Source organism: Talpa europaea (genome assembly GCF_964194135.1).
Source record: "Talpa europaea genome assembly, chromosome: 14".
NCBI lineage: Eukaryota > Metazoa > Chordata > Mammalia > Eulipotyphla > Talpidae > Talpa > Talpa europaea.
The window spans coordinates 16,783,334-16,807,661 of NC_140082.1; the positions used below are offsets into that span (position 1 = coordinate 16,783,334).

Below are 24,328 nucleotides of genomic sequence, written 5' to 3' on the forward strand. Positions count from 1 at the left end.
TGTTCTTGGGCTTGTCCTTCCGGGGACAGTTCTCCAGTAGGGACCAGCCACTTGCTGCTGCTGCTGCTGCTCCTGCTGAGGCAGAGTGAGATAAGGGGGCTGCCAGCGTGGGGAAAGTGGCTGGTTGCTCCCACCTGCCGCGCTGCTGGAGAAGAGGCCTGTGAGACATGCCAGGGAATGCTGCTGCCTCGGGCTTGGGGGGAGACTTGCAACCAATGCTTCTTGCCCAGGATAAGAAAAGTCTTAAATGGATATACTTTGGTCTCAAATTATGGTTCCAGGTTGTTTTTGGTTTTTTTGGTTTTTTTTAATTGAACCCATGAAATGCCAGAAAAATTCAAAGGCCCCAGCACCAGGAACCGGTCCACACGTGTGGCTGCCCACGATGTGCCAGACAGATGCTTCACCGAGGGCCAGGCCGTGGGGAAAGGGCGTGGCACCAGGAAAGGTCAAGGGGCACTGAGCACAAGCCTCTGACTCTGCCGGCCAGGCGCAGCCAAGGGAGTGCTCACCATCTGACGGGGGTGTGAGGCAGCCTGACTGCAGACGAGGAGCAGAAGGCCACTCCGAGGGACAGCCTCGGGAGGTGTGGACAGGAGCACAGCCTGGGCTGCCTGGCGCCGTGCGCGTGGGGATGTGTGGACAGAGAAGGAAAGTGAGTCAGGTGGGCTGGGGTCTGACCCGGGGAGAAGATGAGGGCCTGGCGGGGAGATGGTACCGTCTTTTTAAACAGCCGGGCCTGCTGAACAGGACGCTCCCGCCTCGGCAAGTCCTTCCTTGGGATGACCAGAGCAACATCCTTTTTGAGGACGTTCCTGCTTGTCCCCAGGGCTGGTCTTGCAGAGCAGCCGAGATCACAAGGCACCCCACCCCCCCGACCCCTGGCCAGCTTCAGTTGAGAGGTCAGTCGGACATCTTCGGCTGGGGCTGGTAGCCCGCCGTCCGTCAAGGTGCCTGGGGGTGCTCTAGAGCTGGGGTCCCTTTCACCAGTAGGGGCTTTCTTAGGTCAGAGCCTTGGGGCTTGTGGAACACCCCAGCAGTCATCGTTAGGTTCTGTGGCCACAGCATTGTCCCATCTGCTGAGATGCGGGCACACACAGGCCTGAGTGTGGGCACACTCAGTGAGGGCGGGCACGGCGCCACGCCTGGGCGTCTCCTCTGGCGCGCAGCCTGCTGTTCCTCCGGGGGAGCAGTGCTCTTTGCGGTGTGGTCCGTGGAATGGAGTGAGCCTCTGAGGGCTGAGGGTTGTCTGTGCTTTACTGACTGATGGTAAAGACATGCCGGGCCTCAGTCCCTGTGCGTGTTTTCCGAGTGAGCAGGCTCTCGGGCTCCGCTCACTCTTCTGCAGGCATCAGGGTGGGGAGCTGAGGGTGTCCAGTTTGCTTTGACATGACCTTAGAATTTAGATTAAGTGGGACATTGCTGCAAGCTCCCCAAAGGGTGGGGATGCCAGGGGCAGAAGCCATACCTGGAAAACACAGACATAGTTTTCAAATCATTTCTTCTGGTGCTCGTGGATCCTGGCCTGGTGCAGGAGGGAAAGGAGGCTTCTACTTTTTTCTAAATTAACAATCGAGGAGCTGCCCCAGGTATAGAGGTATACCGGGGCCGTGCACTTATGGGCCCTTGAGTGCACAGAAGAAACTCCAAAACTATGTACAGACTCTAAATCAAGGTTAATGACCCCCCCACCTGTCCAGTAGTTGAGCAGAGAATGTCACCAGAGGCCGTGCTGAGCCGCTCTGGCCAGGCTGTGTTCCAGGAGGACTCGTGGGGGCGGCCTGGTCGCTGGTGGGAAATGGACTCGCCTCTCCTGCCTGCCACTCTTGCGCTCCCCTGTGTGATTTGTCCTGGGTTGGTCCTCAGGGCTTATGACAGCACCTGGCAGGTGGCCTGTGCTCAGGAGACATTTTCTCAGTATCAGTCAACCATCAAATGTCCTCATAGCGTGCAACGTATGGCCCGCGGGGTTGAAATTGCCACCCCTGCTGGCAAAACCTTGCCTGCAGTCTGGGACAGAAAGGGCAAAGCCAAGCCTCGTGGTGCCTTCCTGCAGTCCACCCCTCTGTAGGTGACGCCTGGTCAGCCACTCCAGCACCCCTGTGCCCTGGGCCCTCAGGGCCTCGTGCCATGCTGGGGCTCAGCTGAGTGTTCAGTGGCTGAACTGAGCCAAGGTCAGGGCCAATACCAATAGCACTTGCTTGTCGGGGCTCCCACCCCGTAGGTTAATTGGCTTTGGGGTACTGTCCTCCTGTCAGTTTGATGGTTGCTGCTGATTCTAATGGTCCTCACGTTTGTCTACACAATGGCTCCGCATAAGGATGTAATTAAATCCTGTGAACAGCACTTTGGGACATTTGATTATGCAGAAAAACTCCATAGAAATGTAAGCTGTTGTGTGCAGCTGGTTTACCCTGCGGTTTCTGTCAGAGCTCACTGTTCTGTGAAAATTACCTGAAGGGGAGGCGAAGGGGGCCCGGCCAGGAGCGAGGCCAGGCTCGGCACAGCCGTGCCGCCTCCGACCTGCCTTTTCCAGTCGCTGGAGCCCTCCGGAGTGAGGGCCAAGGCCCCGCCTGCCCTGCGTGTGCCCTGGCTAATCTCTTGGCCTTTCTTTCCCCAGGAGCTGCCAGAGCATGACGAGCTTGGTGAGCAACACCATGTCGCCCATCAAGGACGGGACCTCCTCTCTTCCCAGGAGGCAGAGCTCCTTTGCCAGGCCCCCGCTCCGTGCTCTGTACGACCTGCTCATAGCGCCCATGGAAGGGGTAAGTTGCCTCTGGGGCCTCGAGGCTTCTTGGCCTCAGAACACATCATTTACCACTCAGTGCCCACGTGTACCCCTCAGCTACAGAAATGGGATCCTGAAAGAACAGAGGGTCTTCAGAATATGAGCCTTCTCTGTCCAGCTTCTCAGTCAGCATTTGTAAACCAAAGTGGATCTGCATTCTTGGTTGGTTGCTGAGTAATGGTGAGTTCTTGCGTTTCAAGGTAGCAGATACAGTTCAAGTCCTAGTTCTGCTCCTTAGAAGCTGGGTAGATCTGGTCTGTTACGTCAGGTACAAAACGTAGTGGTGCTGCCTTCCTGGCCTGCTCATCACGCTCTGGGGGGCTCAGCAGCTGTCAGTAGGAACCACGCAGTGTGCGCCCCGAGCAGACACCAGCACAGGGGATGTGCTGCACCTGCTGGGAACGCTTCCCGCCCCTCATTCGAGGGTAGTGCTTTCTGGTGAGAACTCTGCTGCTGCCTCTGCCATTGGCAGGCGTCACTGACCATCACGCGCCCAATGTCAGATGCCCCTGACTTGTAATTCCTCTAGAAGGTTGGAAGTGGCCCTGACAGGTTTCTGTGCCGGGGCCTTTACACGTCATTTCCTAATTCAGGCGTGACTCTCTCCGGCTGGGAAATGCTGATGGACTCAGGTTCTTTGTGAATCCAAATGGTGTTTGTGCACAACTGTGCATCAGCTCGGCTCAGCTCGGCTGCTCTGACGAGATACCAGGAACTGGGCGACTTTAACACGACAGTGATTCTCATGTGTTTGGGGAGTTCCGGATCAGGGTGCCGTATAGGCAGTTTCTTGGTCCGCACCCTCTCCCTGGCTTGCAGACAGCCGCCTTCTGGCTGTGTCCCCCTGTGGCAGAAAACAGCCTAACCCTGGTCTCTTCCTGTTCCTTTAAGGGCACTAATCCCACTGTGGGGACTCTGTCCTCATGCCTCGTCTAAACCCTTTTCCCTCCCAAAGGCCCCGTCTAGTAGCAAGGGTTAGCCCTTCAACACAGGAACTGGAGGGACACAGCAGACTTTTAGAAATTCCAGCGGACCTGGAGACCCTCTTTCAGCAGGGGAGGACCGTGACTGATGGCCCCTCAGAGCTGCCTCTGCTGGCCTGAGCGTCCCTTCCTTGTCCGCAGCCAGGAAGGAGATTTGTTAGAGTGACCCCTGAGCAGCTTCCACTTCAGCCAACGGACCGGGATTCCTTCATCCCCAGGAAATGCCCGGGCCTCTTCCTGCTGGCCTTCCAAGGCTGCGTCTTGGCTTGTGTCTTATTTGCCAGGCGACTACACTACGTGCGGGTGTCCTGTGGACTTGGCGTGGTGGGGAGCACAGCCTTTGGGAGCTGGCAGAGCTGGACTCAGTCTGGCACTGCCCTTTGCTGGCGGGTGGCTGTGGCCACGCTGCTTCCTCTCCTTGAGTCCCTGTGCCTTCCTTAGAAAATGATGATGCTGCTGCTAAATGTGTGCGGTCAGAGCAGGGGTGAGGTTCGTGGATGTGAAAAGCACACGGGCAGTGGCATGCGCCTGGCGCGGAGGCTCTGGTGCAGGTTTCTGTCTCCAGCCAAGTTGTAGGCGCCACCTGCGAGCCTTCTACACTCCAGGCCTCAGGCAGGTCAGTACCTGGGCCAGCCCAGTCTTCTTCCTTGGAAGGCCCTCAGCGGTCCTTTCCTTCTGAGGATGAGTATCGGGTACTGTGATAGCCTGGCCTGGTTTGTGTGCCCTGCCCCCGGGAAGAAGTACACATCCATTTTCTTGGGCTGATTTTTCAAGTTTTCTTTCCTGCCATCAACCATCCCCATCTTGGTGCCTCGCTCCCAGCCCTCTCCTCTCATCCTGAGCTGTGCTCCCCACCCATCCCAGCGCCTAGGAAGGCTGTTTGCACCCTCCATTCTTTCACTTAGGCCGCCCGTCACTTTGCATGAAGGCCCCCAGATTACTTGAGCTGTGATGTGGAATTAGATGGTGGGGAGGGCGGGAAAGCAGAAGCAAAGATGAAGACTGACCATCAGCCTCCACCGGGCCCAGCATGCACGCTGAGGGGGTGTCTGGAGCTGGCAAGCTCCTCTCCTCGGCCCAGTTCCAAAATGACCTTTCCATTTGAATCCTTCCTTGCCCTGTGCTCCCCACTGCCCTGGAGCCCTTCATTCCCCGCCACCCCCAGCTGTGTCCTGTGTGCGCCCAGATGTCCTGCACGGTAACCCACACTTCACCCTGCTCTGCATGCCTCTCCAGCCCCTGCTGCCCACCCCAACTTCTCATCCTCACACTCATCCCAGTTTCCAGCAGGTGGCGTGTTGGCACTCAGTAAAGTCTGTGGAGTAGCATGTGGGCCCAAGCTGCACTTGCTTTCTGATCTGATCTTGCATAGAAAGCAGAAGACCCAAGACAGAAATCAGCTGGTGGATTTTCTGTGGCCACTGTGTGTGCCGCCTGGGGAGTTTCAAGCAGAAGGGGCTGGGCTTGTCAAGGAGCTTTGAATCCGTGGCCCCAGCCATTCACCCAGCGTGGTGCCAGGAGCTGTCAGATGTGCAGATATGACAGTCCCCGCCCACCAACACACTTGCTTTCAGGGGTGCAGCCTAATCTTTTTTTTTTTTTTTTAAGATTTTATTTATTTATACAGGCACTGGGTACAGTCAGAAGCGCGGGAGGGTGAGAGAATTCACCACAGCCAGAGCGGGAAGCAGAACAGGCAGAAGGACCGAAGTACACTGCTGAGGGGAGCAGCGGGCGGCAGGAGAGGTCTGCACACCATGTGGGACCCTCGCCCGGCAGCCGGGGATTGAACCGGCGCTACAGAGGCTGCAGGCAGCTTCGCAACCCAGCGCTCAACCGCTGTGCCACCGGGGAGGCCCTCAGGGGTGCAGTCTAATCTTGAAGGGAGGCATTTAGTTCAAAAAGATATCCTTATTCCTGATACTTAAAAGTTTCTTTTTGTGTGTGTGACTCAGGTGTTTGAACACATTGAAGGAGTCTGGTTGCTCCAAGGAGACACACAATGAAACTTTTCAAAGGCCTCTAAGTAAATGGCCAGGTCAACAGCTTCTCCTTGGCTAACTGAAATGATCTGTTGTGTGCCAATAAAAATACTAATTGCAAAATTAGAATCCAATCAGAATTCTCCTCCATCCCCGCCCAGTTTTATGCATTTATTCAAAAAGTGTTTATTGACATATGGTGGGCTCCCACTGTCCTGAACTCAGAAGAGGCAGCTGGGAAGCTGGGCGGTGGCCACAGCCCACGCTAAGGTAGGGCGGGCCGGCCAGAGCCAGAGCCAGCAGGTGGGCTGCTCGGAGCTTGAGAGGTCCCGTGGCTCCTCAGCGGGCTGCCTCTGTGGAGGAGGCCCCATCACTCTCCTGTTCCCGCAGCAAGCGCCCACCTGCTTCCGCGGCCACCAGAGGGCGACACGACACCGCGCCTGGCGCCGACAGCTGCCAGCCCTCCACATTCTCAGTGAAAATACAAATCAGAATTGAAAGCGTAAGCTTATGAATCACTGACACTTCAAGACTAAAGCTATTAGCCTCTTCACATGGGGCTGATAATTCTTTGAACAACTGCCTTTGTTTAGCCGCAGTCCTGTGGCGGATAGACTAGGTCAGTTGGTATGAAAAGTGGAACAGAAAATGTTTTACCCGAGGCTGGCAACAGTATTTGATTTAATTTGGCTTAAGGGAAACGCTGCCGTGGCTCTTTCCTGAAGCCACGCTGCCCTTTGCTGTCAGGATGGGCCAGGCATGTCCAGTCATCTCTAAGGAGGACCCAGTTACATCAGCACACGAGCCATCAGCACACATTAAGGCAAATCCTGTCTGATACCCAAAGGAGAAAACGCCACCAAAGAGAAGACGCAAGTGTTCAGTGTGGAAAGGACCTCGTGTCTGTGGCATTCATTTTTAACCAAACTCGAGTGAAGGACAGTGAGCCTCCCTAGGATGCTGGTGGTGAAAAGGACGCCAGCCGTGCACCAAAGACATGGTCTAGGGCCCGCAGCAGACATGTCGGCAAGACCCCCGAGGGCTGCTCGAGGTGACCCTACTCATTTACTCAGTTCCCAGGTTACCCCCACTCTCCCCGCGACCCCCGTTTACAGACAGGGCTTCATCCAAAGGCAGAAGCTCTCATAATCAAGGAGCCAGCTTCAGAGGAGGGTGTTCCCAGGATTTGGTCAAATCATCTTTAAAGGTTCAGATTTGGGGATCTTTCAAGATCTTTGAGGTTTGTACTCATTCTAGTGATAGTCCCTGGCATCCTTGTCATTATTTCCATCTGTTTGAATGCCCTGTTTCCTAGACTTACAGTCCTAAAAACCAAGGTTCGAGGCCATGCAGTCAAAGTGAAAGATCTCAGAAAGAAAAGCACTCCTTGTCCACTTCTGCTCTGACTAGTGAAGCTGCCTCTTTAAGTGGGGTTATCTCTTTTAGAACCTCAGAAACTTACTTAAAACTCGCTGTCGATGTGAGTTAGGTTGGTAAACTGCCTTGCTAAACACCGGCGCTCTGGGAATTCATCTGAGACATCTGTAAGAATATGAGACAACATCTGACACAGTCAAGGGCTCAGCCAGAGGAAAGCTTTGGCGGCGTCATGACCTAAATTACTGTTGGGGGCACCGGGGAGGGAAGGACTCCCCTGGTGTTGTGTAAAAGTGCTCCTTGCTTATTATACTAAATGCTTATGCTAAAACAATTGCAGCTGGAAATAAGATCATTCGGGTACCTGTTTTCTGAATAGATTAGAGGCTTGGGGATAGCCAGGGAACGTTGGCCCATAGAAATGATCAGATCTAGACTCCAGAGTATGGAGTCAAGGATGAGGCTTTTAGGACGGGCATGCTTGGGGTGCCAGCCTCCCGCCAGGCTGACAATTTCTGATTGAGGTATCGTATGATAATATTCCAGTGAGGACAGGTGTCACCCAAGGACAGCAAGTATGTCTACAAGTGATTAGGAAAAGGCAAAGTAAAGGCAATTACTTACACATTGTCTCTACCACTGCAGACGGTGCTGAAAGCACCCTAAACAGTGTACTCACCTGCGTCACTGCTGTCGCGTGAGCGCCTTTGGGGTCCATTCTAGCTGATGTTCAACAAGCAGCTGACTCACCCTCCCCCCAGCATTCTGGGTAAGCAGGGGCACTCCTGCCAGGTCAGCCGAGAGGGGCTCCCCTTGGACGCAGGCCTCTCTGGCTCTTCCTGGCCAATGTTTCTATCTCTCCAGCACTCAAATCCCACCTCTCCCAGCCTTCCGTTCTTCAGGCAATCCAGTGAGTGGGTCATCGGTTGGCCAAAAAATACAGAGGACTGAGTTGGATTTTTGCAGTTCTATTTTAGTGAGAATATAACAGTTACAATATTGGTAAATTTTAGTCATCAGTTTGAGTCATTTCCAACAAGTATGTGGTATTTCCTAAAACTGTACAGTCATCCTTGATGCCAAGATTTCTCAGAAGCATCACATACAATGTTCTTCTACCTTAGAAAGTCCTGTTTGATCAATTCACTCAAAAATATAAGTCAGAAAAAATCCTGAATATGGTTCTGAGGTATCTGGATTCCCCATCGTTCTCTGCCTCTGGAATCCTTGTAGACAGTAGAGTCCATTTCATTTCATATCTAATCTAACCAAAAATTCATGGACCTAGGAGCGTTTTTCCCCCTCCCCCACTGTGATCAGGGTTGTCCATCCCTCTGGCTTGTGATGCTGTGAAATCCTGAAAGGTCTTTATGTCCTCCTAGTGCACTGTGGGGGTGTAGGCTGAACCTTTGAACCCTGGTGATGTGTATGGAGTGCATAGTTCTTGAGTCAGAAGCCAGAGCACGTGCAACAGTGGATTTTCTGAACAGCTCAGGACACCTGGTCACCATGGAATGTATCTACAGAAGATCCACTGGCCAAAATCAAAAGAGAAGTCACCACCATTCAGAATTCAGGAGTTCCCGGGAGACCTGCAGGCTCAGAAGTTGGCTCACCTGCTGGCTCTGGACTTTAGGGTAACTGTGTGGTAGTGGATAGTAGATGTCAGGTGTTGTAGACTCTCAGTGAATAGCTGTGATGGTTACAATGGTGACATTGGTTTCTCTTAGTTTCTGTGTTAAATTTGGAGCTAGACAGGCTATTGGCATGTTTTAGCCTCATGAATGTTTGTAAATGCCAGAGGAAAACAGCGTGAGTTGTACCGGAGAAAAGAATAATAAATACTAGGGCCAGAGTTCAACTTATTTCAAGCACCTAAAACAGTGCCAATAGGTAGTGAGTGTCCACTATGTGCCAGGCATGGTGCCCCTTTGGGCTGCTACACAGACCCTGTTGCACAGGCCTCTGAAGTAGTGGACATGAGCCCTATCTTGTGGCTTTGGAAGAAGAGGTGTAAGGAGGTGGTGTCTTGTCCATGAACTCAGAACCACTCCCATCCCAACCTTTACCATGTGTCCCACAGTCCAGCCATTCCACATCCCTGAGAGCTTCCAACTCAGCCGGTGGGCCCCACATCCATGGCAAACTTCTCTCCGCAAAATGCGCCTTTGCTTCCTGGTCCCTGGACAAGGCTTTCCATTCTTCCAGGCTCAGCTAGAGTAGAATGTCTGGGTCTAGTCAGGAGAGAGAAACCACACAGCAGGTTAATCAGGAGACAGTTAATATAACTTGTTTCTGGTAAAGGAGTAACTATGAGATGTATGATCCTCTCAGGCTGAGGGAGTGTACCCAAGATGCTTTGAACACTGGAGAAAGTGTGGTTCAGCCCACTGGATGATAGAGCTGGTCGAGCAGCTGGGCAAACAACGGGTCACCCTCTGAGTGCAGGTGGGAGAGTAGGTGATCAGCTACTAGTGGCGAGAGCATGCAGGTGCCTGCAGGGCAGGAGGCCAGCAGAGCACACAGGCTGTGTGGGCCCATCTTCTGGGTGCCCCGAATGTCCTCTCACACATACCTTCCCCTGGCAGTGCCCCTCAGTGCCCTCCTTGAGACAGCTCAGCACGTGCTCACTTGGCTGCAGGAATCCAGCTGTGTTGCAGAACAGATGTTGCTGGGCCCTTGAACTGAGAGGCTATAAATTGCTAACAGCCACCTATGGCTACCTGCCAGTGTCCATTAAAGGACCAACTTCCTCTGCAAAGTCTGGCGTTAGCCACATCAGCCCACTACTGGTTGGCTGGTGGTCAGCTGCAGTGTAGCTCACAGTGTGGTATGTGTGGTCTCTCCCTTTCCGGCCCTGGACAACAGTTAACTCTCGGGGTAGCTAATGCCTGGATTGACCGCAGTGGGCAAGGCCACAGCCCATTGGTAAGAGTGAAGGGGAACTTCCTGGGGAATAGAAAGATTTTAGTACATCTGGCCTCTGTCTTGTTCTACTTCAAAACATTCATTTCTAGAAAATTCACGGGTGAGAAATTCACATTTTCTGCTGGAATTTGTTGGGCTCTGCTAGTTGTCAACGTAGGACTGACATTGAGCCATTTCATCTTTCAGACCCAGGCCTTGAGAAGTCAGCAAATACCCTTCCTAGACTGACGTGCCGAGGCGCCCAGTTGCATTTTCTGGAATCATCTTTTTCCATCCAACATAACGTGGATAGAGACATCACTTTGTTTTGTTTTCAAGTTCACATTGGGTGCACAGCCAGTCCTTCAGTCAGGGCAGCGCACACATCCCTCAGAAGACAAGTTTCCAGGGCGTCTTCCCAATATGTTCAGTTTGCCCTCTGCCTTTTCACTGGACTGTCAGTCTGCTGTGAGACCTGTTTGCCCACAAGCCCATACTGCTGCCCCCCTCCTCCAAACCGCTCACATGGGAGTCCCATCTGGGGCCCTTGCCCAGGCCTGGGCTACGTGCCGGCTCAGGACCAGACACAGGTCCTGTGCCAAAAGGCCCCAGACCGATGAACTGGGATACAAAGCCCAGAGTTCCAATCTCCTGTCACTCTTCTTCACCAAGTCCTTGTCCCCTTCTCGACGTGTGCCTCCTTGTCTGAATTACTGTGCACAGCCCCCTCTCCTGTGTACCGGCTGCCTCTGAGGGCTTTGTCAGAGGCTCCTCAGCTCCAGGACACATGGCAGGCCCGCACCGCCGGTGAGCCACACTCTCCTGCTTGAGCTCAGGTCCTAGTGTGCTTCCCGAGGCCTTGCAGGCTTTGCTCGCCATCTTCCTGGGGCTTGTCTGCCCAGGCTGGGCCTTCCCCAGCACTCAGGTGCCAGGCTGTCTCCGGGGAAGGACCCAGGTCATGCCCTGGGTGGCAACTGGGGTTGACATTTTAGGCTTCTATGGTGTTGTATTTAAATCTCTCAGTGGCTTCCTTTTACATTTTACAGTCCTGAGTCTGCATTGTAAGCTTGTAAGCAGGGTTGAGTCCTAAACTTGTTTGACTTTGCTGTGGTGGACACTGCAGTGGCTGATGGAGAAGCTGAGGCCCCGTGTAGGACAGTAACTCCTGACAGCAGGGGCCACGTGAGATGCCTGCCCCTCATGGAGAGGCGGGAATCACTTGTCGCAGGTGCCCACGCCATCTTTTAGGACATGAGATCATCAACCTTTAAGCTTGGGACCAGATACAGAGGTCTGTGGGCAGGGTTAGCAAAGGCCCTACAAAGGCACCGCCAGGGTCCGTTTCCTCTAAATGGCGTCTATCCTCAATGCCACGCCTCTTACCTTGCCTCACAATTCCTAACTCTCCTTCGATCACAACTCTAAGTGCTGTTGTCCAGGACTTGTCTGGGACTGCTCTGTGTCTCGGGGAAGTCGTGACCTGTGGGGTGACACCTGACAAGACTGACTGGGCTGTGCCTGCATGTTGGACAGCTGGGCTTTCACTGAGCACCAAGTGGTGGTCAATGCCACAGCTGCCCACCTGTCCCCAAGGCTGGGGCACCACCAGCTCAGCAGTCACTTTGGCACATTGCAACAGTGCGCAGCGCTGCCCTTGAGCTCTCAAGGCCACCTCCACCTGTGGGCCAGGGAGGGGCTTCAAGTGTGGCCTGTGGCAGGAACAACGGATCCAGGAACCGGCAGCTGCACGGGGCAGGGCTGTGCCTGACCCGCCCTAGTCCCCTTGCTAACCCACGGCTTCTGGACAGCACTGAGATGGCAGTGACACCCCCTTCTTCTTCGCTGGGTTGTACAGCAGCTCTTTAAACTTACGTGGAAAATAGCTCTTAAAACAAACAAGCAGCAAATTGGCCTAATAATTTTCATTTCTGCTTTCTTTAGATGCAGCAAGAATTTCAAAATGGAAAAAAAAAAGCCACAGGGGGTTTGAACAGACTGAACATGCTGCCAGGCACATGTCACTTTGGGTTAGCTTAGTAGCGTCTGCCACCCTCAGCCAAGCGCCCACAGCAGAACGTCAGATGGATTAGGCGCACACATTTGCTCCCTGGAGGGTGCGCCACTTTCTGTAGACAGGGGTGAGGTGAGGGGAGCCCCACTGTGACTCTCCTGTAGAGCCAGAACCACCCCTGAGGTGCAGTGCTGGGCCAGAGCCGTGGGCAGCAGGGACAGCACAGCCTGTCAGACCCGGGCCCTCGTCCCTGGGGGGCTCTGGACAGCTGGGGTCCAGGCGGCTGGGGTCCGGGCAGCTAGGGTCTGGCCGGCTAGGGCCAGCCATGTGGCTCAGGGCATCATCTTCTCATGGACCAGCCACTTCTGCTTCTTGTCTTCATTCACATCCAGCTTGTGTCTAATCCAGTGTCCATAATCCTTGCCTACTTATTTTATCAAGATTCATACGGCCTTGGTCATATATACATATATAACATCATTCTTGCTTTTGTGCAATGTATGCTTTCTCCTCTCAGGTATCGTCCCCGTAAAATTCCCACCACCAGTCCACCCGTCACCACAATCCTTTGTGCTCTTCCCTCCCCTGCTAGATCCCTCCCCCTCCCCCTCCCCTGCAGAGCATCTCCGATTAATAGTTGCCTGCAATTCTTTTGGAAGAAATGCTTCCGTAAAGAACGGGACCGAGGCGGGGTTTGCCTGCTGTGGATCTGCGTGTGTCTCTCCTCAGGTCCTTGCGCCAGGCCTTTCAGGAGTGTGGGTGTCACATCAGTGTTAGATCCCCCGACAATCCCGGGGGAGAGGAGACAGCACCACCAGAACTGGGGGCCAAGGGCCATTCTCTCCCCAGAGAAGGATCACACAGGCTGGAGGTCACAGAAGATCCTCCAATCTGGAACCCATCCCCATGAGGGGTTCTTATCCCAATTCCAGAACCTTCTGCCCTCAGGTTTGGTTTTCTTGCCTCTGGACAACACATTCTCCTCTGGTCGAGTTTTGGAGTGGTGATTCCTGTACCACTCTTAGGGTCCCTGTGCCAGTCCAGCATCCCCTGCCCTGGTCCTTTCGGGAACACTGTCTTGCAGAGTTCTTTCTGAGACCGCTATACTTTGCCTTAATTCTCTGCCTCCTATAGAAACACATGGGTCCGCTTCGGCCTGTGAAGCGACCAGAGCCGCTTTGTGCGGCATACCTTTGTGGGGCATCCATGACTGGTGACTCCAGTCTCCTGCCCTGCTGACTCCAAGAGACTGTCCTCTGACCTTCTCCTTGGGGCCTGTGAAGGCAGGTGGAAGCCTCTGCTTGGCGAGGCTCTCAAGGGCAGCATTCCAATCCGCCTCCAGCGCTCCTTGTGTGGACTTTTGGGGCCTGTGGGCTCATCCTATGCTGATCTCAGCCTGTTGCTCAACTGGCCCGTCCTATTGGCCCCATGTCAGCCTCTCTCTGCTTGCTCTGCAGGGCCTAATGCACTCCAGTGGCCCGGTTGGCCGGCACCGGCAGCTGATCCTGGTTCTCGAGGGGGAGCTCTACCTCATCCCTTTCGCCCTCCTGAAGGGAAGCTCCTCTAACGAATATCTCTATGAGCGCTTTGCCCTCATCGCCGTCCCTTCCATTCGCTCTCTCAGTCCGCAGTCCAAGGTAAGCTGCACAGCTCATGGGGGGGCCTTGCTCTCAGGCGCCTCAAGGCATTTCTCTATGGTTATGTCACTAAGGTCCCTTCAACATGTTGATGCTGTATTTGCAGCAGGGTAGGATGACTTTAGAGTACACCTGTCCAAAGGTAGGTCAGCTTTTCTGACCCTCAGAAGTTCTTTGCTACCTCAGGAAGTCAAGATGGGTGACATCAAGGTTGTGAGCTACGCGTAGGCACTATGGTTAGGCCGGAGGTTGCTGGTTACCTGTCACGCATGACCCCACTGCTAAACACCACCCCATCTCTCCCTCAAGTTTACCAAGTGCTGCGCAGTGGAAGGGCAGACAAATAAGAATAGTGTCATATAGAAATGAGTCCCACAGGTCAGTGGAAAAATTGAAAGCAAGTAAGGCCCCCCCTTCAGGGCACAGGTAGGGGACCTGGATCTCAGTGAACAAGAATCTATATGGGAAGAAATATCTAAGCACGAAGGTAGAAATATCTAAGCACGAAGGGTGCTCCAGAGCCACCTGTCACCCCCAGCTAGTGCTAGCCCCTCCCACCTAGTCAGAGAATCTTTGAGTCAGCCCTGAATCCTCTTGCCCTTCTCTAGACGCCCTCCAAGACCTGACAAGTTGGCTTTCTTCTGACCACCTCGCTGCCCTGGCCTGCACTGGCGCATTCCCAGCTGCACTTAATTGTTCTGTCTTCGAACTGCCAGCTGCCCTCAGAGCCCCTCCAGTCCCCAGGCAGGGCTCAGTCAGATGGGTCTCCATGTAGGAGGAAGTGTCAGCTGCTTCAGGAACCCACAGGACCTGCTCTGCTGCCCTTGCCCATGGACCTTGGCCTGGTTCAGCAGGGTCAGTTTCTGCCTTCCAGGGTTTGGGACAATTGTTTTAACTATTTTTGTTGATGAGACAGAATCAGTTTGAAGTGAAGGAAGCACCAGATTCTTGCCTTCTACTCCAACCTTCCCGGGGCTTGACAAACAGGAAGGGACCTTCCTACCATCCAGTCCTGATTATCTTCAAGAGCCTGTTGCAGCAAGTTCTTAGTAAGAGGTCCACTTGTGTCACAGGGTGTTGAAAATTAGCGTGAACGAGGTTACTGGGAGAACTAGAGCCAAGCTAGACCCAACCCTGACCAGAGCATGGGCCATCCTTATGCTTCTGAGAACCACTGCTGGGTGGCTTGTTCACGTCTGACTGGTGGTCTGCTTGTCCGTTCGCCCCTTCTAGTCTCTTCTGAGGAAGAATGTGTCCATGTACTCCAGCTCTACATCCATGGCAGCTGTCATCGGCAATCCCAAGCTCCCGTCAGCAGTGATGGACAGGTGGCTGTGGGGGCCGATGCCATCAGCCGAGGAGGAAGCCTACATGGTATCAGAGCTGCTGGGCTGCCAGCCCCTGGTAGGCAGTGTGGCCACCAAAGAGAGGGTCATGAGCGCCCTGACCCAGGCTGAGTGTGTTCACTTTGCTACCCACATCTCTTGGAAACTGTCAGCCTTGGTCCTCACGCCCAGCATGGATGGCAACCCAGCTGGCAGCAAGAGCTCTTTTGGCCACCCCTACACAATCCCAGAGTCCCTGCGGGTGCAGGATGATGCCAGTGACGGGGAGAGCATTTCCGACTGCCCACCACTGCAGGAGCTGCTGCTCACAGCGGCCGATGTCCTGGACTTGCGGCTTCCCGTGAAGCTGGTGGTGCTTGGTTCCTCTCAGGAGTCTAACAGCAAAGTCACAGCCGACGGAGTCGTCGCATTGACACGGGCCTTCCTGGCTGCAGGAGCACAGTGTGTCCTTGTGTCTCTGTGGCCGGTACCAGTGGCTGCTTCCAAGATGTTTCTCCACGCCTTCTACTCAGCCCTGCTGAATGGCCTGAAAGCCAGCGCTGCCCTGGGGGAGGCCATGAAGGTGGTGCAGAGCAGCAAGGCCTTCTCGCACCCCTCCAACTGGGCAGGTAGGAGCCTGGGCCCCAGCTACTGCTCTATCAGTGGGCCTTGGGGAGTGGCCCTCACAGCCCCCTCATGGAGGTGGGGAGGGCAGGGTGTTAGGGAAGAGCAGCCACAGGAAGAGCAAGTTGAGAGCCTTGTGTCTTCTACTCTGAAATTAGTCTTTTTCACCAGGAGTAGCATAACAGTTTGCCATCAGAGTGTGAAAGTAAGTCTTCCCGATGTTAGTGTCCACTGGAGGGCCCTATTTATGGCGCCCTCACGTAGAAGCCCACCTCTGTAGAAGAGGGTAGCATTGTAGAAATATCCTCGATTGGTCCATTAGACTGGGGTTTGATCTGGCTCCAGTGGCCGGGCTGTGACCTGACAGGCTGCCCTCTGAAGCACAGCATCCTCAGTGGTGACAGGGGATGATGGCAGCAGTGCTGACACCACTGTGTCCACGTTCGAGAGGATCTGTGAGGAGTGAGCTGAGTGTCTTATGATGCATGTGGCACCACACATTCCGGAAGACCAGCAGTACATGCTCTGAGCGGGGTGGCCAGAGGGCATGGGGATCTGGGCGTGTAGGGGGAATGTGCTCACGGGAAGGGGTGAGGGACCCTGCCTCTTGGCATCAAGTGATGACCTCCATCCTCCAGCATGCCCAGGGACCCTCCCACACAGGCTGGAGCCATTCTGCCAGCATAGCTCAGGATCCTTCAGTCTGTGGCCTTTAGAATTGGCCTCTACGCTCCCAGGGTGCACCAGAGCAGGGGAAAAGTCCCACCAATGCTGTAATGGCAGTACAGACCCGTGACGCAGCCTCTTAAACCTTGGCAGAAGAACACCAAAACACTTTTTAAACTTTCACATTATGTTTAATGGCAAAAAAAAGCCCCACACCATCTAGGGAGATATTTAAAAATTGAGAACAAAAGGACTCTCACCTTACTCTTCTGTCAAAAGCAAGCAGCTGACGTGTTCTGATAGTACCGCTGTCCTTCCCAGCCCTGCAGTGGAGCTGCGCCATTCCCAGGCCCAGCAGCCAGAAAACGACGCAATAGTTGTCTGATCTTGCTGTGCTGAGAAATGGAAATACTTGTTTGCATCACAGACACAACACAACTGTAGTAGTTTTCAAAAAGCTGTTTTCGAGAGCCATCTTAGCTAGTTGTGACACAGCGTTAACCAATGTACACATCTTGTTTGGTGAATCTAGTCTTGTGAACAAGAACAAACCACTGATTATCAAATAGTTAGAAAACTGCAAAAACAAAACAAAATAAAAACAAAAACAAAGCAAAATGAAAGAGAACAAGCCATAGTAGAATCTATTCTGTTCCTGTGGTTGAAAAAATCATTCAGTGGGTGGAACAGGCGTATTTTTTGCAGTGCTCCCCTCACAGCTGTCCCCTCATTCCGTGAGGAGGGCAGACACTGAGGGTTTTGGCCTGTGACACTGAACCACTTGTGCTCCCAGATGCAGAAATCAGAGGCTGTGCTGGAGGCGTCCATGACTCTTCTCAGCACACGACGTCTGTTTTGCGTGCTCTCCCGGCCATCAGAGGGCCCCACGCGGTCCCACAAAGTACTACAGGGTTTGTGGGAATCTGACCTATTTCTTGCCGACAGAGCCCTCCTGCAGGCCCCTTTCTCTTCCCATGGTGCTCACGGTGATATTTTTGTCCGTGTTTAGTTTTATTGACCGACAATATGAAAGTCACATCTTTGTCCTGGTGGAAAGATTTTATGCTGCCATCTTACCCTTAAATACAGCCTTGGCTCTTTCACTCTCCAAGAAAACTCTTTCACATCACTACTGGGGGGGCAGGGTGGCCCTATGGTTGTTTGGTGGCTTGCCACTTCATGTGTGCCTCCTGGGCCTTGTATACAGAAGGAGGTGCTGGGAAAGGAGCCACATGGGCATGGGATGGAGAGGGATGGGGCCTGGGTGGGGGTGTGAATCTTGCCCAGCCCAGTTTGTGAATTCTTATAACTGGAGGACTATCCCTTCCTGCCCCTAGTCCGGTGGCCTCAAGTCAGAATGCAATGTACCTGCCCCTCCATCCTCGGGAATCCTCCAGACAGAGACAGTGAATTTCAAGAAAATCAGGCAGACAATCACCAAGTCAGGGAAGTCGCCATCAGTCTTAAGGCCACCAAGCCTTTTCCCATCCTTGCTCACAGAGCAGCAGCTGAGCAGCTTACCGCACCCCACCCCCCTTCCTGAGCAACAAACAGTGACTCTTCACAGAGAGGGGACAAAAGGCTGCCCTTTTGCCAAAAACGGCCCTCTAAGGTGAAGTCTGAGGTGCCCTCTCTTGCTCTCTACAGGGTTTATGCTCATCGGGAGTGATGTTAAGCTCAACAGCCCCTCGTCGCTCATCGGCCAGGCCCTCACAGAGATCTTACAGCACCCCGAACGTGCGCGGGATGCCCTGAGAGTGTTGCTGCACCTGGTAAGGGGGTCAAGGAAGCCCAGCGCCCAGGCTTCCTGCAGAGAAAGTTGCCAGGAGAACGACGGGAAGTGCGGAAGACAGGGTTAGGCTAAAGGGGATGTGAGCGAGTTGACAGGCCCACGGTTGAATCAGTTGGTCCGAGTGGTGGGTGCCATATGAGATGGCTGCACAGTCCTCACCAGGACTCTGGGGAGGGGCAGCCGAAGACAATGACCTAAGCAGCACCCACCCCACAGCCATCTCCAGGCCATGTGGCTTTGGGCACGTCATGTGGCTCTCTGAGTCTCAATTCCTCACGTGGAAACAGGGAGAAAATGAACTTTCCAAGGTTATGAGCATTAGAGAAAATGTGAATAGCTGGCACACAGTAGGGCCTCAGTAGCTGAAACGATATTTTTTAATCAGATAAAGCAGGCCTTCCCCTTAAACTCAGAAGTCTAAGTCAAGAAATGGTGATATAAAATGGTTTCTACCTTGATAACCTGGAAGGCAGTTTCAAATAATTTAGAATTTTTAGCTCCTTGGAAGTCTGTTCCGGAAAGAGCAGTCCACCCAGCCTGGGCCACTGCTATGGTGGGCAGACCCTGACACATCCATGCTCTTTCCAAACCCAAGGCCAATATCCACACATGGGCCCTGGCAGGACAGAGGCGAGCACACCTTGGCTCTGTGCTCAGGAGGACGGGCCCAGGGAAAGTGGCTGGGGTTTGTTTTGAGCAGGCAGTTCAAAGGCTGGGGTTGGGTTCCCAGTGGGCATGTCCTCTGGATGCCAGTGTCAGGCCCAGAGGTGGCAGCTCTCAGTGCACTCCTGGTGATTCGTTTGCTGTGCATATTTCTGAAGTTTAGGGAGCCCTTCTGCCTGAAGGGCTCCTCAGGGCTGAAAGAAATCAGAGTATGAATAAGAAAGAATGCCAGAACCTGCAAACCTCCCCCATTCTCAGGCCAGAGAAGGTGGCTCACACTGCTTACCACAGAACAGATGTGCTTGCGTGCAGGGAGAACTTGTGGAGACAAGTCTTTGATTTTGACTCATCTGGATACTGCACAGAGCCTTTAAGTTGCTTAGCACTAGGGCCTCCTTAGGTCCCTGTAACCCCAAAGTCATCTTCCTTGCTGCAGCTCTCACTTTTCTTAGATAAGTGAACTGCCTCTCTGCCCACTTGGCTCTCTTCTGAGGCCAGCAAAAGCCAGGCCCTCAGCTATGCCCCAAATGGCCTCAAGGCTCCTTGGGCATATTTAAGGGTTTTCCTTCTCTTCTTGGCCAGTTTCTCTCCAGGGCCCTTCCCACCCAGCAGCAGCCCTCTGGCTAGGTGTCCGCCCTGCCCAGGAGTTCATTTCTCCTGCCTGTCATGGCGGCCTCGGGCAGACCCCATGTGACCTCTTGGGTCACTCTTCTATCCCTCCAGAGAGAGGAGTGTGGGGAAAGGCCTGCTGTGGGGCACTGTGTGATGCTCACCAGAAGGGGTTGTTGCAGTAGTTCTATGGTGAACTCACCCCGCAAGGGCCAGGCACCAGTTCGGGTCCTAGAAGGTAGGAGGGGCCTGATGGTAGAGGGGCAGGGACAGGTTCAGAGTGCTGTGGGGGATTAAGGATAAACCAGTTGGAGGTACAGGGAAGAAGGGCACTGGCAGCCAGGGCTTTGATGGGCACTGATGGGTGTGTGGGGTCTGGAAGTCCAGAGGGCTCCTCCTGGTGATGGAGCCATCATGTGGTTTGGGGAAGTCCTCTGACCTGAGATTGGTTTTCAGACAAGTCGCTGCAGTGTCTGTGAAGAGCCTGGAGTGGTAGGTGGGTGAGGGAAGGACAGAATTCTTCCAGGTCACACTACAGTCTGTGCTTGCTATAACTTCTCCCTGTGCAAGAAGCAGTGCCACTGCCAGTGTCTTGGTCTCCCGGCCTAAGTAGCAGCAGCAGCCCTGCACCTGGGCCTTTGTGTCCCCAAAGCCACTCAGAGAGAAATCCAGGCTGGACCATGAGCAGAACAGCACCTCAACCCCTTACCCCTCCAGGTGGAGAAGTCCCTGCAGCGCATCCAGAATGGACAGCGAAATGCCATGTACACGTCCCAGCAGAGCGTGGAGAACAAAGTGGGTGGCATCCCCGGCTGGCAGGCCCTCCTCACCGCAGTGGGCTTCCGGCTAGACCCCCCAGCCAGTGGCCTGCCGGCAGCTGTTTTCTTCCCAACATCCGACCCAGGCGACCGGCTCCAACAGTGCAGCAACACCATCCAGGCCCTGCTGGGTGAGCCTCGGGGAGGGCTGGGACTCTGAGGGACAACGCAATTGGTGGCCACGGTCCCTGCAGTCACAGGGATGTTGGATCTCACTGGCAGGAAGGCGCAAGAGAGTATCCTGAGAAATGGCCAGGAGCCCCAGCCACCGCTTCTCCTGGTTTGGAGGAAAACTAGTGCCCTTAACCCGATCTTTGCATTGGTAATGGCAAGGCATCCTCTGCCCCAGCAGGGCGCCACCGTGTCTCTGCCTTTTTCTGGGGTGGCACAAAAGCTGGACAAACAGGAGCTGCCATTAATATGTAATCAGCAGCTGCGAATCGGATAGAGCTGTGCAGCCAACCCCAGGTAAAAGCAGGAGGCAGACATGCAGGGCTGCCCTCTGCGCTTCACCTAGAGAGGGTGATGCTGCCTGAGCCCGAGACCTGGTCCTGTGAATGTGATCATGTGCAGCATGGTCAGGACTGGCCCCTGCCTCCACCTACCTTTCTTAGAGACTGCTTTCACCTTTTCCATGCCAGGCCAGGACACACATGTCTGGCTGTCCAAGCTTTGGAAAAATGCCACCAATGCTAAGCATTATGGGTGCGTTCTCCTGGAAAGGCAGCAAGACCGTGGGTGCAGAGGCCCTAATGGATAATCTCTATCTCCTTCCTGGTTTAGGTTTGCCCAACCCTGCCCTTCAGGCCCTCTGCAAGCTCATCACCGCCTCGGAAACGGGCGAGCAACTAATCAGCCGGGTGAGTCATCAGGGCAGCTGAACCTGGGCAGCTAAGCCCGGGCCTGAGGTTGAGCCTAGTTGGAAAGACGAAGTAGGAACCTGCAAGTAATGCCATCAGTCTCGTTGCTTTTTCCAGCTTTTGTGATTACAAGGAAAAGGTGAGGGCTAGAAGTTAGAGAATTGTCTTAATTGAGTCCCGGGAGCATTGTGGATCTACAGAGCACGCTTAAAGGGCCCCTATCACCTGTAGTGTCAGGGCATTTCCTGAAGTCTCCGTTCAGTGGCCTACTACACCCTGTCATCCCCACCTGCTAACTTTTTTGGCTGATTAGCCAAGTGGGTGCAGGACCAGCCTGCCTAAAAGTGTTGTTTATTCTCTAAGTATGCACTATGCCTGTAATAGGATGGAGGCACTGAAGTGAACATAAATTCAACACTACTACAAGGGACACCTTATAGCAGTTTTTAAAACATGCTTTCTTTTAGGATTGTGTAGATCTAATTTGGAGAATTTGAACTCTCAGCATCATGTAGTCCTTCCCAACCCTCAGAGTTTCTGATGGTCCAGCTGGCCACTGAGGACCTGCCACGCGCCTTGGCGGTGGGCTTCTGGATGGTGTAGCAGCCCTACAGAGCACAGCTCGATTTCTCTGGTCACCCTGGAGTGTAATAATTTGAAAAAAATCATATGCATTGTTGACAGATTTATCAGCAGATTTAAGGAGAAATATTTCTGTGTGGAAATCTCCTCCATCTAGGATTAACCTCTATATGCACAATGTGAGTGGTACCCAGAGCTGCCCCTGATGTGGGGTTGTTTCTAGTGTGAAGTCGGAACACAGTAACAGTGTTCTGAGAACACAGATCAGTGATCAGGACCTTCATTGCATTCCCCACATTTTTTGTAGTAAGTGTGTTATAGCTGCTTGTTGAAAGGAATCAGGAAGAGACTTCCAGAACACTGCATATTAAAACACCCTGAATTTGAAGGAATAAAAGCCAAAGCTCTACAAAGGAAAAGGCTAGAATATCTGTAGGTCAAGGTTGAGAGTCTAGCAAGCCAGTCGCTTAATTTCTTGCTTTTGATGCATACTGGGGACTTTCCACCTAAGACACTACTGGGCCCCAGAGAAGGGTCCTGGGCTTTCTGCCCCAAGTGGCCAGAGGACATTTTCTGAGTGACTTTGTTTTACAGAATGGTCCACACATGCCCTGCTGTGACCCCCCCCCCCCCTCCCCTAATCTGGCCTGCTCCTCTCCTGATGAAGAAGGGCAGGGCCTCGCTGACCCCACCCCAAGTGCATCTGGTCATTCATTTTCTTGTGTCCCTGCTGACTCTTGCTCCTCTCCCCTCCCGGTCAGAGCCGCGGGCCTGGTATGGCGCTTCCTAAAGCAATGATCACCTCGTGTTGCATAACAACCTATGCTTGAGTCTAAACTCTCTTCTCTCTCTCTTTCTTTCTTTTTCTTATAATCTGCTGGCGAAGGCTGTTAAAAATATGGTTGGAATGGTGAGTACTACTTTAAGTAGCAACTGTTGTCAGGTGAGCCCCACCACCCACCCGTGTTCCCTTTGGCAGCTCTGAGCTCAGTGCGCACAGGCTACTTCTGAGTCGCATGCACATGCCAACACATGCTCTGGGCTGGGGTGACCAGTGCTGCCGGTGCAGATGGTCTGCCCCCTTCCTCTGCTCTGGCTCCCCTTTTCCTGCTCCAGCCTTCTTGTGTTCTTGATTTGACCTTTCAAGTTCCACCAGAACAACAGGGGCAGAAGTGACTTTAAGTGACATTCTGAACCCAGGCGAGACCCCTGAGTAGGGTTCTCAGACTCTGAGGAAATCTGAACTACCACGGGCACTTGAGCAGTGGGTTCTTCCTCAAGTGCCAAGACACCGATATAATGCTGGATTCCTTTTGTCCATTTACCTCAAGATCATAAAGATGACTTCAATTAAATAAAAAAAGGTGACCAGCCCTATCATCTACCCTGCTTCAAGTCCCCAAGTCCCTCTTGTACATGAGGAAAGATGGGAGGCTGGAAGCAGAAAACCCTGACTATGGCCCACGACCTGTAACACGGCATCTAGTCTCTTGACCCACTGCCCCATGAGGTTCCCACAGAGAGAACAGGACAGCAGGCATGAAGGCCCTGTAAAAAGAATTCCAAGTGCTGCACACACATCAGGTGATAAGGCAGTAGCAGTGGTAACAGGCAACACAAGGATAATTTGGGGATAAATCTGAGGTGGGTCAGAGGGAAAGATGTTGGGAAGGAGCAAGAACTCACCTGTTCTCTCTTACTCAGCTCCACCAGGTGCTGGTTCAGCTGCAGGCCGGTGAGAAGGAGCAGGATTTTGCATCAGCTCCCATTCAGGTTTCCATCAGTGTCCAGCTGTGGCGACTTCCGGGATGTCATGAGTTCCTGGCAGCTCTAGGTAGGGCAAAACAGAACAGGTGAAAAGAACGTCCTTGACTGAAATGGTTCCAATTTTAAAAACATCTGTTTTCTGCTGGTTGGGTAAAATTGGTAGAGTCTTGGTTTCTTGGCTCTGTGTTCAACTCAGTGTCTAGCGCTTTAGCAAAAATCTCAAATGGCCCTCTAGATTTAATCCATTTCCTCTATAACATGAATTCCGCGCTCTCATTTGTACTCATCATCTGAATATGAGTATGCCAAGTTCCAGTATGGTTGGGATTCAAGCCATGATTTAAAAAAAAAAAAAAAAAAGCCACAAAATAAAGTTTTCTGAAACCACCTTTGAGTTGAGCATGGACACCTAGAACTCAGATATCAGGATCTGTGTTCAACCCAGAACACTTGTTTTTCAACACTGTATGTGGCTGGGGAAGCTCCTGACATAATTGCTACTTACTTGTACCAGGTGCATCTGTTGCTAAAACAACACAACAAGCTGTTGAGTTGTTTTCCTGCTGCCCTCCTTAAGACTCCGTGTGACCTGCTTGGAGTCATTCACTCCACAAGTTTGTTTTGAATACTTGTTATGCATGTGAGGAAATGTTCCAGGCACTGAGGATGCAGCAGTGAGCAAAGGACAAAAAAGCTCTGCCCTCCCCTCCCCTTTCATTCTAGTAAATACCTGATCCAAGAGGAACACCTTGGAAGCTAAGGGGGCACAATTATAGATTAAAAAACAAAACAAAACAAAACGACAGGTTCATAGTGACTGGCTGGAGGAGGATGAACAGGGAGCAAGGGCAGGCCCAGAGAGCCTGTGGATATTTTCAGGACAAAAATCCAGGCAGAGGGAACAGCAGTCAGTGAGCCTGCGTGAGAGGCCCATGCA

The 24,328-nt window shown here is 53.1% G+C and overlaps 1 protein-coding gene across 3 annotated transcripts in view; it reads left to right on the forward strand.

Annotated features, from left to right (window-relative positions):
* TTC28 (tetratricopeptide repeat domain 28) overlaps positions 1–24,328 on the forward strand; it is a gene marked incomplete at its 3' end in the record, with an annotated part of 577,903 nt that overhangs the window by 548,781 nt on the left and 4,794 nt on the right. For 2 of the 3 annotated variants that reach the window (XM_084254147.1, XM_084254148.1), the window contains exons 14-21: positions 2,621–2,765; positions 13,506–13,685; positions 14,919–15,639; positions 17,948–18,072; positions 20,082–20,313; positions 20,966–21,042; positions 22,511–22,534; positions 23,329–23,458. In XM_084254147.1, the coding sequence (XP_084110273.1) occupies positions 2,621–2,765; positions 13,506–13,685; positions 14,919–15,639; positions 17,948–18,072; positions 20,082–20,313; positions 20,966–21,042; positions 22,511–22,534; positions 23,329–23,458 (1,634 nt within the window). The remainder of the gene's footprint in view (positions 1–2,620; positions 2,766–13,505; positions 13,686–14,918; positions 15,640–17,947; positions 18,073–20,081; positions 20,314–20,965; positions 21,043–22,510; positions 22,535–23,328; positions 23,459–24,328) is intronic. The other variant, XM_084254149.1, reaches the window with a different exon arrangement.